Source organism: Uloborus diversus, chromosome 7 (genome assembly GCF_026930045.1).
Source record: "Uloborus diversus isolate 005 chromosome 7, Udiv.v.3.1, whole genome shotgun sequence".
In the NCBI taxonomy this organism is placed as follows: Eukaryota; Metazoa; Arthropoda; class Arachnida; order Araneae; family Uloboridae; genus Uloborus; species Uloborus diversus.
Genome location: NC_072737.1, coordinates 44,677,460 through 44,692,406, shown reverse-complemented (window position 1 = coordinate 44,692,406; position 14,947 = coordinate 44,677,460). Strand labels below are relative to the sequence as shown.

Sequence of the window (14,947 nt, the reverse complement as noted above, 5' to 3'; positions counted from 1 at the left end):
AGCCAAGCAGATCCACATTTTACCAGTAAAAAAACAATGCGGTTTGTAAGCAGGTTCTACACAGGTTACAATAGCTCCATGTTAATATTACCAGAGTGATGAATAATTATTGAGAACACCTTATTGGTAATCATCATGACCTCCAACACAGTATAGCTAACTAGATTAATCATTGAGCGATGAGACCACCAGTCCTCCCCACCACCACAAAAGCCGAAAAGGGAGGGACATTTTCTTCATTCTTCTGTACGCATGGTAACTACTAAGCAAGCTATCACAGAACTTTTGAGTCCTCAGATTTGACGAACCCATGTCCCACTTATGCTCGGTTGGTCTTTTACGGACCCGGGCATCGAACCTAGGATCGTACCCCAAGTCTCATTAAGTGACCTCTGTGCCCTAACCAAATGCATAACCTTCACATGGCTTTAATTTCTTTTTTAAATTATAGAAGTTCCTAAGTTCTGCTTTTATTATATTGAGTTTTATTTTGCAGCTGCTTTATAGTCATATAGCCATTTTTAATATTTGGAATTTTTTCATTGGATGTAGTTGCATCATTTCAATAATGTATCTAATTCTAAGAAATTTGAATTCAGTAAAATGTTATGAATTCGTACAAAGATTTTTTTGTTGTTGTATTTCCTTAGACTATTGTTTTTCAATGACAGTATTTTGCTCTTTATTTATTTATGACATATGTAAAAAATAATACTCATCGACAAGTTTGAAAGCAATTATGAAATATACGTGTGTGTGTGTATATATATATATATATATATATATTCTGTTTCTGCTTAAGAAACTAATTGAACATTACATAGACATTTTGTGAAATACAATTTATATATTTTCAGTATGATAACAGCTGTTTTTTGAATCATTTACATTTTTTGCTTCATGATTTAGATGTGATATGGGCTACTCTGGCCAAAAGTGTGAAATTGCTGCCATAAGCATATCATCCTACTTGTCTGAAATGTTTCAATCACCAAAAATCAATGAGTCACCCAACATCCTAAAGGTAGTATTTTGTTCCTAATATATTCTTATACCTAAATTTTAATGGCATAGGGTGAGCTGACAACATCTATTACAAAGCAATATTTTTGGGTGTCATGTGTTTTTCAGCAGTTCAAACACCCAAAAATAGAGTGTATGGTAAACCAACATTTTATTAGTCTTAACACTTATTTTGAATCATCAACAAGAAATGCACGAAGATAAAATGCTACATTAAAAAAATTACAAGTGAAAGATAGGCTAAATAACTTCAAAACAAAATAGAAAACAAAAATGCAAGCAGCTGCCGTAGAAAGTGCTTCCTGCTTATGAAACTCTTTGAGCCACTGTGAGCTCCTGCATAGATTTAGTCGCATTTTTGTTTGTTCTTTTTCTTTCTGTTTCATTCTGAACTGAGCTTTCTATTTTAAATTTGACAGGTTTGTGTGAAATACGAAAATGCATATCCTTCCTATTTAGAAATAGTCTGCAGACCTCTTTTATAATCTGCAACAGGCATCATAGCGGCACACTGTTTCTGCTACCAGGTCATCTGCTTGAGATATACAGTGGCTCCCAAAAGTGTTCGTACACCTTGAAATTTTGTATTGAAGCCAAAATAAAGCAAAACTGAATTTGAATATGAAGCCCAATTTTTTTTTCACTTCATTCTTGTGCCATTCTAAATAAAACCCAGTAGTTTTTTTTTTTTTTTTTTTCTTCAAAATACTGCCTGATTTTATTTTTGAATTTTGTCAAAAAACGAAGAGACAGAAATAATACGCCACGAAAGTCATCGTACACTGAAGTATTTTCGAATAAATTCACGATTAAAATCATGGGCACCCATATGCAAAGTTGAAAGCGGGGGCTCAAATATTTTCCTCGTGGTTTAGCTGGATATTTTCCACGTGGAAACCGATTTCAGGGCCGAGTAGAGTCATGTAAAATTTGACGTTTTTAATAACTTATTCATTAATGGCTGGAGAAGAAATGTTTTTACATTTTTGCAAAGAAAAAAGTACTAAAAGCAAGGAAGTTCTAATTTCAAAAGGGGGGGGGATCAAGCCCCCCTTGCCCCCTATATGGGCGCCCTTGATTAAAATTATCACATGCCTTTTTTATTATTATAGCATTGTATTGACACTTTAAAATTATTTGGCTTTAACTTTTTGTTTATTCTTTTCCTAATATTCTACTTATTTTTAAATGGCTGGTATTTGTAAAAAAACAACAATCGCCATTCAAAATTAGTTTTTTCCCCCTCACATTAGCGGTAAATCGGTTTGAAATGTCTCTAAATTAGTTAGTTTATACCATTCTATAGTGAAGTGCTTGATAAAATGCTTTTAAGAAAGGAATTGGATTGAAAACAAGGTAAGAAAAGGTCAACCGGCAAAGTTAACAAAGCGTGATCGGAGATTTACAGGTAAAAAATTTCTGATAAATGCACATTTGAGTGCTGTAAAAGTTTCTGCAGAATTTAATGAAAGATTTTATGTTTAATTTTCACCTAAAATGGTTCGCAAAGTTCTTTGATTAGCTGGATTTAATGGGACCTCTTCCCGCAGAAATTTTCTTGTTCTGGCAAAAATAAGAAAGTTCACTACATAAAAATTGATTTTTGAATTGGGTTTCCCATGAGATCAACTTAGTTTTTAGATTCTGTTCTGAATTAATATTGACATTTGAAATACTTTATCCAAATGAGTTTCTTCTCTATAAAAACAATGTAATATAATTGCTTTAGGTTCTTGGAGCTGAATTAGGATATCAGTGTGGATCACTTGGAAGTGGAAAAGCTGTTGTTTTCCATTTACGTGGACCAAGACAGTTGGTCACTAAAGAGGTCAATACAACTAATGTCAGGTACTAGTGCAATTTCCTCATTTTTAATGTGGAAGATATTTCTTAATTATATGTAAAAACACTTTCGATTTTAAGGTGAAATCATAACTAGAATATTTTATAATTTGTATTAAAAAATAAATAGCGATGTTGCACTCATATTTGCTTTTGTTGTCTTAAAAATTAAGTCACATTTGTTTGTTTAATGCTATAGTAATTTTCATACATAACTTTCATCGTACACACTTTCATCATATGCTTTTGATTCTTATTCCATGTGAATCAGCTGTTTAAGATGGTTGCAGGGCTGCCAACTGCTCCGCATTTTGCGGAGTTGCTCCACATCTCCGCAAAGAAGTTATTTTGCTCTGCATTTCCCCTTTGGTCTTTATTCTGACCAGACTTACCAAAGATTAAAAAAATTAATTTGTTTTTATTATACTTTGCTATTTTATTAGGCAGGTAAATATGAAAATTAAACTCTTAAACTCAAAGCCATGACATAGTGTTTAAAGTTATAGAGTTAAAGTGGTTGAAGTGTTATTAATTTAAAAATAATTATTTTTATTCTAGTACTTAAAATGACTATAAAAACTCAAAAACAATTTTGGATAAGAGGTTTAATTTCTTTCTTTTGATTTTTATACAAAATACCGAGCTACTCCGCAATATTTCCAACTGCTCCTCAAAATCACCACAGATGCTCGTCAAATTGTTTCTCCATGGTTGGCAACCTTGTGTTTGCATATTTTTAAATTGTACAACAATTGTTTGTGTCTTTCAATTTTATCTCTCTTTATTCTCGTATGATGTTTCTCAAGTATTTTTAAATGAGGTAAAGTGTATGTATTCTGTGTTGGAAATATGTTTGATGATGACGACTCATAGATTTTAATGTTCTTAATATACATTTCAGATTTCTTCAGTTCACTTTAAGAATTGGTAGTTCATCCAAAAAAAGTCCTTGTCTTTCTCCTAATCATCCATCAGAGCTGGTGTATGTTCATTTTTCTTGCAATGGTGGTCTTACATGGAACCTTTTGGAAGTGTTTGAAAGTTCCAAGTACAAAGAACCTAAGTAAATAGCTCTTATGAGTATTAAGTTAAACATTCATTTAAATATAACCATTCTATACACATTTTGATTTTTTGCAGTAATTGGGATACTTAAAGTTCTTACTTAGGAATGATAATCATATCTTATTTTTTTAAAAAAAGAGATGAGAATGTTTTTTTTATGAACTTCAAACTTTGAAAAATTTATTGGTTTTTTGTATTGTATAAAGACAAAATGACAAACCTATTTGTTACCAGTTTCCAAAAAAACTGAACTTTGAAAAAAGGTAATGTATACTGCATAGACTGCTACACATTAATAGTAATGGATTTACACATTTGGTGGCCCATCACAATGCATTTTTGTGGGCCTTTAATCAAAAAAGCATTTTTCTTGTACAGTTTTGACCCCTTTCAGGGCCCTTATGTTGTTGGTCCCCTCGCGGTTGCAGCATTTGTGACATGGTAAATCCACCACTGTGCATTAGTCTTTATAATAGCTCGGTTTTTTTAAACAAAAGTTTTTAAAAGTTTTGAAAATTTTAAATTGAAAATAAAATTAACATGATTTTAAACTTTTTCAAGATATTTATATGAGGAAAACTTGATTTTTTTTTTTTTAGAACTTCATCCTAACGTCCTAGACAGTTTAGGGTCAACAGAACAATTAGGTCCTGCTTCAACTGAATTCCTAACATTAAAACCACTCAATTTTGCTACTATGAATTCAGGTAGTAACATAGTAGGCTTTACTTGCAAATATTTTTGTTTGCAGTAGATTTAATAATTGGTACCAGAAAAAGAAATTTCAGTAAGATTTTTAAGTGATTTTAAAGTTATACAGTAGTAGAATTATATATGTCTAACTATAAATATTTTTGCCCAAATTTAAGCTTTCAATTTTTTTAAATATAACTTTATATATGTATATATATTTTCAAACAATTAAAGTATTTTAAGCCATATAAATTTGGCTGATGGTTTACCTAATAAAAATGCTGAACTAAATTACATTATTAAGCTCTTATTTTTGAATCAAAGTATTTGATTATAAGTGAAAAATACCTACATATTTGTACTGCTAAATACATATTGATATAGATAATCAAGAAATGTTGAATGGAAACTTTGTCTTCTTTTTCATTTATCCATTCATATAGGGTTGGTTGGAGTAAGTTGGACCCTGTTTAAGAACAGTTCGTTTTTGAAACCTTTTCAAAAGTTTTGAAAAAAAAATTAAACTTATTGTTTTATTTTATCTTGGACATTATTAATTAAAAAAAGTTCGTCATTGTTTTCTTAAATAATGTTTTCATTATTCTTAACGGTTATGTTTTTAAAAAAATTAAATGGGTGTCAACCTTACTCCATATCGGGTAGGTGGGTTACTCCCTCCCCTTTATTTAAACTTAAGTCAAGCATATTTGAAAAAGGGTTAAGCGGGGGGGGGGGGTGATAATGTAGATACATTTTTAGTATGAATTATGTTTTCGTAAATGCATCCTTTTATGATATTTACTGTTTTTAAAACTGGGTGACAAAACATTTTTTAACAAAAAGCAAAGTAATTAGGTCTGTGAAATCTGTGTCAATTTAAAGTTGGCTGAGTAACAACTATTATCACTTTATCCTTAGTAATAATCCCAAGATCATCTGCACCTAGCCATAGCAAAGTCACTATTTCTATTCATTCTTGCAAACTCGGCAGTTTTTTTTTTTTTTTTTTTAATTTGTATCATCAACTTCTAACATTAGACCTGCATAATACTTTATGGCTTTCTTTGATGTAAGTTTCACAAATTCATAATCACCAGCTATACCAGTTTTGGCAGCTCGGCTATCAATTCTTATTAAGCCATCATAGTTGTCTTGTATTTTTTTATACAAATATTTCATCACAGTTGCTTTTGATTAAGTCCTCGATTATGGAGAGACCCACTTACCCCTTATAGCAAAAGTTTTTGGGGTAAGTGGTACCCATCCTCTTAAACCCTTACTAACAATATTTTATGCTAAAACTCTTGCTGCAGTATTCATTTTAAGTTAAGCTATACATAAAATTTTAATGATCATAAAAAAAAATATAAAAACTAGCCTGGGAACACTTTTTTGAAAAATGTTTATTGAACTCGCAAAAAAATATTTAGAAAATAATTTTACAAAACCAAATATATGCAAAACCAATCAATGTGATGACATATGACATGATTAGTGCAAAAAAATATAAAATTCGTATCCATATTTCAGTTTTAGGGGGTGACCCACTTCCCCCAACCAACCTACAAAAAAAAAAAAAAAAAAAGTGAAAAAAAATTGCTTGCAGCACAAGCAACTTGATAAGATTTCTTAGAACTTGATTTTCATTTTTTTCTTCCCCCCATTTTAGGATTGTATCACTGCCTTTAACTAAGGAGTCCAAAAGAGAATGGTGTATGTTCAAATTTTGGCAGCCATACCACTCTGGGAAATCAGAGGATGTTTGGGCAGTTGATGACATAAGTCTCTCTTCTTCCTTGCTGAATGTTATTAGCCTTGATTTTGGTGACATTAATGCTATGAACACATCTATACGTTACAGCTCTGGTGTGGTAAAGAAGTATTGCAAGTCTGAGGGACCTGCAGTTATGTAAGATTTCTTTACTGTTTTTGACTTTTTGCATTTAAAAAAATAACAAAATGTTCAAATCTAATGTTTTTAAAATTTTGATATCAATTTTTTTTCTTATATTTTCCATAATACTGATTTTTATATAAAAATGCAAAGATAGAAATAATGCTTTACTAAGTTTTTGAGGCATATTTCTGACTTTAAATGCCTGAAATATGCTTTTAGAAGTGTTAAAAATATGTCTGGCTATTATGATCAATGACACTTATGTCTTGTCTGGGATTTAAACCTTGGACCAGACCGGGGGGAACTTTGCATTCTACTGTATTACTGCTGTGTGCAGGTAAACGGCAGTATCTGCAGAAATGCATTTTCGAGATATTTGAAGAAATGTGTATCAGATTCAATACTGTTAGAAAAATGCTTCCATTTTAGTTCTTGCAGAAATTCCTAGAAAGCTAGGAAGTATTTTTAAATTATAGAACTTATTTTGTATCTAACTTGGTAAATTATCCCACTCTCCTAAACAGACGTTCGCGAAAGTTTACCTCTCTGTGTCTAGAGAACCAACTGTAACTCACGTGTTTACCGGCGGAAGCGGTATGACGTCACAGCGTAAGTGTTTTTAAGATCATGCAAATTAAGCTGTGTGTCATGGAGTTAAGTAGGTTTTAACTGTGACTATAAAAGGTCTGGTTTTTCTCTAGTTCTCTCTCTTTTCATTTGTACCGCAGCTGCAGTTTGTTGGTTGTTTTGGGTGCTGAGATTGCACCAGGGAGCTTCGTGCTCTTATTTCTTTTTCCACATTTAAGAAGTGGATTTATAAATTTAAGAAATGTAAGGAAATAGTTTGTTGCCCTGCTGCATGAGCAGGGGATCTAAACCTTTATTTTAAGTATTTCGGAGGTCAAGTTTTTAAGAGTTAGTTAAAATGTTAAAGTGCTTGAATTAGACATATCAGGAACATTTGGAAGTCGGGACTGGAGAATGTGGAAGTGGCCATAGGTGCATTCGAGGCTTCGATGTACTAATCGGATCCGGATGTCTGGCCGAACTGGATGTCTGCATGAACGGATTCTTCAGCAGATGGAATGGTACCTGGAATATCATATAAGGAGTTGTCTAACTATGAGAAGCAAGCACGTGTGCTGTCTCTGATGGGAATGCATTTTTCTTCAACTGTTCACTTTTTCCGACAAGCGGATGTGACCTTCGTGTTTTAGTGCCAGCCTGTTGTGTGGATTAACCTGTGGTATGAAATTTAGGTTTTCTACTAGGACTTTTCCTGTGGTTTGGCAAATACTTATGCATTGGACTGGTTTAGAACTTTTACGACATTTTGAACTGTTTTTTTTTAACTTTAAAAGGGGGAATTTTTTGTCAAATGTTTTGAAATGTAAGTTTATTCTATTTACACATGTTATTTCATATTTACGCTTGTACTTTGTTAAATTAATTGTCATTTGTTTGTTAAAGATATGAGTCTGTATTCAATTCTCTCGGGTAGATCGCCGCAAGGACTTTTTTTCTGTTGGCTTGCTTTTAAAAACCTGCTTTTAGTTCTTGGAACTCAGGGTTCCAACTAAGCTATAAGAATAAGGGCCAACAAATACTGACAATAGGAAAATGTTGGAATTAGACGTTTGTTTTCGCGTTTTTTCAGCGAAGCCTAATAAGCGAGCTTGTACAATAAAGGTAATGTACAATAGATAACAAAAATGAAAAAAAAAAAGAAAAATGGAAAATTTGCTGTTACTGCCTTTTACTTGCACACGGCAATATAGTCTATATCTTGGCCTGGCCCACTTTTTGTGAAAACTAGTATTAGCATAGAAGCGAATTTAGAAAAAAGTGATTAAGGTTTAAGCAGAGGACAGAATGAAGAACCTTTTAAATTCACATCTTATGACTGTCCATAAATGTCACTTTTTGTCTACTTATTTGTCTACACTTTTTTGTCTATCCCCTCCTACCTGTGTCACACTTCACCTTATCCCCTCCTCATTTCACGTCACACTTTTTCATAAGCATATTGTTATCAAAAAAATGTATGATGTCACACTCATAGCTAGATAATGTAGACACACACACGCATGCCGTGTGCGAATACATTTGCTGCAAATATGTACTTGCTCAAAAATTTTAAATTAATATTAATATTAAACAATGGTTATCTTGAAAATCTGTTGATAAATTAATGAATTTAATTTCTTGCTTTTATGAATACATGATTAAAAACACAAAAAGCATTGCATTACTGAAAATTTTACCTTCCCACTGTATATTTTTTAAAGTACTTGCAGATAGTTTTGAGCTGTGTGCGCAGATACTTTATACTTTTTTCTATATGTGGTCACACTTCTTTTTACCCCCTTCTTCCCCCTGTCACAATCTCGCAATTTCAAGAACCTCCCTCAAAGTATGACATTTACGGAGAACCCGTTATTCTTTTTTGTATCAGGGAAAGTCCTTTCCCGTTTTATAAAATTCAGTGGTGATGCATATAATAACTGTTTCATTATACTTCTCATCTGTCATTAAATTCTGAAGTTAATGCCTTATTTTTTTCTTTTTTGTCTTCATTAAAAAATAATTATTTTGTTTATTTCTTGTTTTTTTGTGATGAAAAGGTACTTTTATATAGTATCACGCTTGAAATTTGTTACTTACCTTTTCAGATTTGATGAAGAGGTTTATAATGGACAGACACGGTCTTTAGAAACAAAATCCATTACTGTTGGGCCATCTTATATGGTTCAATTTGATTTACTTATGGGCTGTGGATCCCCTTTTGCATCAGACAAGAACAATCAAGTATGTTTTTAATTTACTTCTCCTCTTGTGGCTGAATCTTATGCTTCAGAATAATACAGCAAAATATTTATTTTCGATTTATTTTAAAGCATTTATTTTTAGAGAAGTATATTATGTTTCACAACTCGTTTTCGAAGAAATAAATGTTACATATTGTGTACTCATCTTTCGCTGTTTTTATGGAGGAAATACTGCCTCCTGGATGTGATCTGAGTAAATTTAACTAAGTATTTTTGTGACTAAAGCATGTATATAATGCTGTTTGAAATTTTTGTTTTTATATTTTTGCTACATAGTACTTTTTGAAATTAAGAATTCCTATCGTTATTTACAACTTGAAGCATATGTATATATGAATTTATGAATATTATAAAAAGTTGATTTCAACTTAAAACTTATTTTTACACATACCTAGATTCAAAGTCTTGCGTATGAATATAGTTTGATTGTATGAAGACAAATATTTTCTTGTTATAAATAGTAAACTCTTTTTTGCTGCTAACATGTTTTCTTTCTTTCTTTCTTTCTTTTTTTTTTTTTTTTTTTTTTGTGTGTGTGTGTGTGTGTGCTAGCTAATGGAATTAAGAAGTTTCTTCTTTCCATTGTGAAAAATTTCAAATCAGGAAAATGAAACTTGGAATAAAATAGTATTGAAACCTGTGGCTATATCAAATATGTTTCACCGCATAATTTCAGAGCACATAGTCTTTCCCATTTTATTTTCAAAAGATGAATTGGAATGTCAATTTGTTTATTTTTTTAAATTTTGCAACTGTAAAATTTCTGAGTAATTTATTCCATGCAGATCCTAGGAAACTCACTGGCTATACAAGACTATGACCGAGAAGTTTTAATTGTGAAACCTGAAATCCTTCTGTTACTTTGATATGCTACTTGAAACTCAAAATGTTAGCATGAAACACAAAATTTAATTTGAATTAAATTTGATAAAACTTAATTCTTTATTAACTGATAGTTTAGAGTAAAAGCTGAGGCAATCAGATGTTATAAGGTTTAAAATATATTTAGTTTAGAAAGACTATTAAAATAAATTTTCTTTACTCAATAACTTAAATTTTGGTGCAAAATCATTATCATTTTTTGTTACTTGTTAGCGCAAAAATGTTTTAATTTGTTCATTCATACTTTTTTTTTCATGCAAAGGTTCCTAAAAACTAGCTACAAATTTCAGTTTGTTCCAATTCAAACCAAGTTTTTGAAAACTCATCATTGTACAAACATAAATTTTCATTCTACTATATCTCATACTTGTTATTATTATTTTTTTGTTGAAACAATTATGATAAAGTGGGTTACAATTATCATAAGAGGGAAAAAGTTAAATTTTTATTGATTTCTTATAATTGTGCTGTTGTTATGTTGAAGATTAATATTACTCTTTTGAAAAATTATTTTTTTCTATTTAATTTCATGAAATATTCTATCTTTAGGTACGATTAGAATTTTCTACCAATCATGGTATGAATTGGTTGCCTGTGTACAAACCATGCCTACCTTCTAATGGTACTTGCAATGGTGTTTTTACAAAGGGTACAGTATATGATGCCACAGAATTCATCAAATGGAAAAGAATTACTGTCAGTCTACTGCCTGCTACTTGGTAAATTTTCTACAAATATACTTTAGGAATTACATTTAGTGATTTTTCATTTCATTATGTTTTATTGCTTTTTCGAAAGTATCTCAATCTTATGCTATACTGCTGATAATCATAGTTGAAATTTATTGTTCTTGTGGAAGCACAATACTCTTTTTTTTCGTAAGAATAAAGATTAAATAGTTTCTTAATCAATATATTACTCTGAAAATGATCCACAATTTAGCCATTTGAATTACTTAAAGTTTAGAGATTTTCATTTGCCTTTTATACTTGTTGTTGTAGAATATACGCTTTTCTGTAAAGACTGTGCAAGACAAGTGTTAAGAATTGAGTAGAGAGAAGTAATAAGCTGAGCTTTACAATCATGAAAATTTTAGATGAAATCTTATTGGTTTTGTGAAAAGAAATCTATAAAACTTATGAGTGTAGCATATTATTTTTTTCATAATTATAAAAAATAGGTAATGATTGAAAAATCTGAAAGAAGGGTTAACTAAAGTCTTAAACAAGTTATTTCTGTCTTATATTAATGGAAAATACATTAACTAACATTTTGCAATAATTTTTGAGTTGTATTGGTCTGTAAATCATTTTTTAAAGCACTTCCTTTGATATTTTAATATTGTAACGGATCCGGTGCGACTTCCAACTTTCTTGAAAGGACGACACAGTTCTTGATTAAAAACACAGAAAATTTATTTACACTATGTACAGGAAAGATCGTCAACAACTGCTAAATTAATCATCAGCAATTAAGCAAATATCACACAACACTGTAAACTCAACGGTTACACACGTATTTACTTCCAAATATGAAAAACAACACAGCGAAATGCCGCGCAATAAACAGAGCTAATACACTCTCAGTACAAATTCTTAATCAAAACTCACTCATTCACAAGATGCCCGGCGCTTTATACCGAGCGAAGAAATCTCTGGAAAATCCTACTAAGTTCTATGCATTTCTATATCTTCTTTTTATTCATTCACGAATCTTATCAATGAAAAATAGGGGGACCGTATACTTCAATCCAATATATAGGGGCTGTATATTCATTACAGGAAACTATTTGCAGGTTACGTTACTACAATAATTTTAGATGACATATAATTTAATAAACGCCAAATTTAGCTAGATTACGACAAATTAATCACAAAATTAACTAATATTTACAGAATTTGTAACAATATGTTTATTTGATTACTACAATTATTCCTTCCTGAATTGAAAATATTTGAACCGTGAACGCTAACTTGCTTGATATTGTCCAATCTATTAAGATCAAGATGAGAACTATTGGAATGTCTTTTTCATTCAATAGAAATTGATGAAAGATTCATGGACATATGTCAAGGACATTGACAAAAGACATATTTATTAATATTTTCAAAATATAAGTTTAGCTTTATGCATTTTTGTTTAATTTAATACTTGGAAAGTCATTTTTTAGTTTTCAGAATAGTAGAAATAATTAAATAAAAGTTTTCATTTTGTCAAGAATATATGTTTTATTTAGGTCTAGCTCTACCCGTTTCCGCTTCATTCAGCATGAATATGATACTAGTGATAATTGGGCATTGGACAATTTGTATATAGGTCCACAGTGCAAAGACATGTGCAGTGGCCATGGACGTTGTACAGATGGATCTTGTGTGTAAGTGAAGATATTTTCTAATTTGTTTCAACAATACTTCAATATTTAAACTAAAATTATTAAAACCATTAAAACTTATTATGCCTTGAGCCAGGCTATAGTGCCTGAAAAAGCAAAATGTGTATAATTAGCTTTCATTTAAAACTATTCTTTACATTTACTAATACGTAGTAATGTTAAATGACTGCTTACCTAATAGTTACTTTCTTAATGTTGGTTGAAGTTGTAAACATTTTAAAATTGCATTAGACGCAATAGAATTAAATTCAGTTAATAACTGTAATATCTGAAATTTGTTCTTATAAATCTGCTTTTTTCATTTTCCAAAAAAGGTATTGAGCACAAATTGATTTGTTTAATGTAAATGTTAGTTACTATTTTGAAATGCAATTTTTAGTTTTACATAGCATTGCTGTGGAACCTCGCTATTTATATGCAATTTGTTCCAGAAGACAGTTCAAATGGCGAATCACTTTTTCACTATTACATAATGTGAATTGCATTAATTCATTCTAGACCACACACTATTGATTATTTAAACCTATGAAAAACAATAAATATGCAGTACTGTGCCTGAAATGACTTGCAAAAGTTTGATTTTGAGGTCCCCATGATTTTGAGGTCCCCATCAGCATTAGCACACAATAAGAGTAAGCCTGTATTTCATGGACTTGTGCCATGGCAATGATTTTTCTTCTTTGGTGATGTAAGTCCTCTTATAGCATCTCCCAAAAGAGGCCAGTTTCGTCACAGTCAAAAACTTGGTGAACAATATATCTGTCGTTCTCTACAATGCTTTTAAGTTCCCCAACAAACTTTTCAGCTGCATCTTTTGTCTCATTAGCAGCTTGCCTATGCCTATCAACACTGTCAATGCTACTTCACTGCTTAAATCAATTAAACCACCACCTACTTGCTTTAAATTCATCACTTTGCTCACTGTTTTGAGGGCTATTTCACTTAAGGTCATATGCAAGTTCTTTGCTTTTTCAAATTATTGTTTCAGAAGTACTGTCAGCCGCAAGTTGTTTTGGTTCAAACAAACTAAGAAAAGTTTAATTAATGGGGACCTGTTCACAACAACAACGTTTATTCCTTTTGCTTCATTAGCTGCATTCATTATGTCTTTATTTTTTAATATCAAAGATATGTATTAATTTCGCTGTTCCAAACTGAGTTGCTAGGTCAGATACATGAGTTCCACTTTCAACTTTCACAACAAGTTTTTTTTTTTTTTTTCAATTCACTTTTCATTCTCTCTGTTTTCTTTTTTGGCTTACTTGCATCATTTTTTTTTTTTTTGGACCTATGGCTACATGGCTACAGTATTTTAATAAAAATCACAATAAAATAGCATCAAGTTTCACAAGCTTGTCTGGATGATATGTAGCATACAGATATGAAGAGTGACAAGACTGAGTTGATGCAACAGCATGACTCGGCGAATATTAAAGTGGCTGTTCAAATCGTGGAGCAAGCATACAAATGACAAATTGAATTTAACTTGAATAAGTTGTATGAATAACTAGTTGAAAGAGTAGGGAGGTGGACAAATGATAGGGCTCCACTGTATATCATTTAAAACTATTCATAAAGCAAAAATATTTAAAAGACATTTTATTTACATAAAGTGTCAAATTACGTACTTTATTTTGGCAAATTAGTCTATATAATGCTGTGAATCTGGTTATCATTATAAACTTACCGGAATTTCGAAGTTTAAATTACATAAATGATAGCTTTCACAAAATCGTTATCATTGTTTTCTTTTAATGCAGTTACAAGCGGTATTCTTGTTGGTTAATATTGTTAGTAATATGATTTTGTTTACTTGCTTTTAATTTGGTTTAACAATGTCAGTGCCTCAACTACTCACATCAGTATTGTGATACTGTTATTTCTTGTTTAATACTTAGCTGTGATCCTGGCTTCTATGGCAAAAGCTGTGTGCCTCAAGATAAACTGAAAAATACAGTGATGAAGAGATTCGAGTCTCCAGAAGAATTAGCAAAAGAGAATTTTGATGTCAGTGGTGGGACAGTTGCTTCACCTAGTGAAGGATGTGGACTTATTGCTTCAGGAAATGCCATCTATTTTCATCAGGTAAATGGTCATCTTGTTGCAGAAAATGCTTCGAAATGAGATACAGGTGTAAAATTGACATTTAGCTTATGGGTGAGATGGCATATATTGCATGGCCTAATTCTTGTATCACATGTGCACATATTTATCCAGAGATTTTCTTTGCTCTCTCTCAAGGATTGGTTTACTTTCAGAACTCATCAAAAAGTAATACATGGTAAGCATCTTCAAAGTACCAGAGCACATTACAGGAAAAACAGC

At 31.2% G+C, this 14,947-nt stretch overlaps 1 protein-coding gene across 1 annotated transcript in view; it reads left to right on the top strand.

Moving 5' to 3' along the window:
* LOC129226678 (reelin-like) overlaps nt 1-14,947 on the top strand; it is a 182,227-nt gene that overhangs the window by 27,117 nt on the left and 140,163 nt on the right. The window contains exons 15-22 of the mRNA XM_054861308.1: nt 910-1,024; nt 2,753-2,871; nt 3,767-3,928; nt 6,293-6,532; nt 9,193-9,328; nt 10,780-10,949; nt 12,467-12,604; nt 14,521-14,707. Of these exons, the coding sequence (XP_054717283.1) occupies nt 910-1,024; nt 2,753-2,871; nt 3,767-3,928; nt 6,293-6,532; nt 9,193-9,328; nt 10,780-10,949; nt 12,467-12,604; nt 14,521-14,707 (1,267 nt within the window). The remainder of the gene's footprint in view (nt 1-909; nt 1,025-2,752; nt 2,872-3,766; nt 3,929-6,292; nt 6,533-9,192; nt 9,329-10,779; nt 10,950-12,466; nt 12,605-14,520; nt 14,708-14,947) is intronic.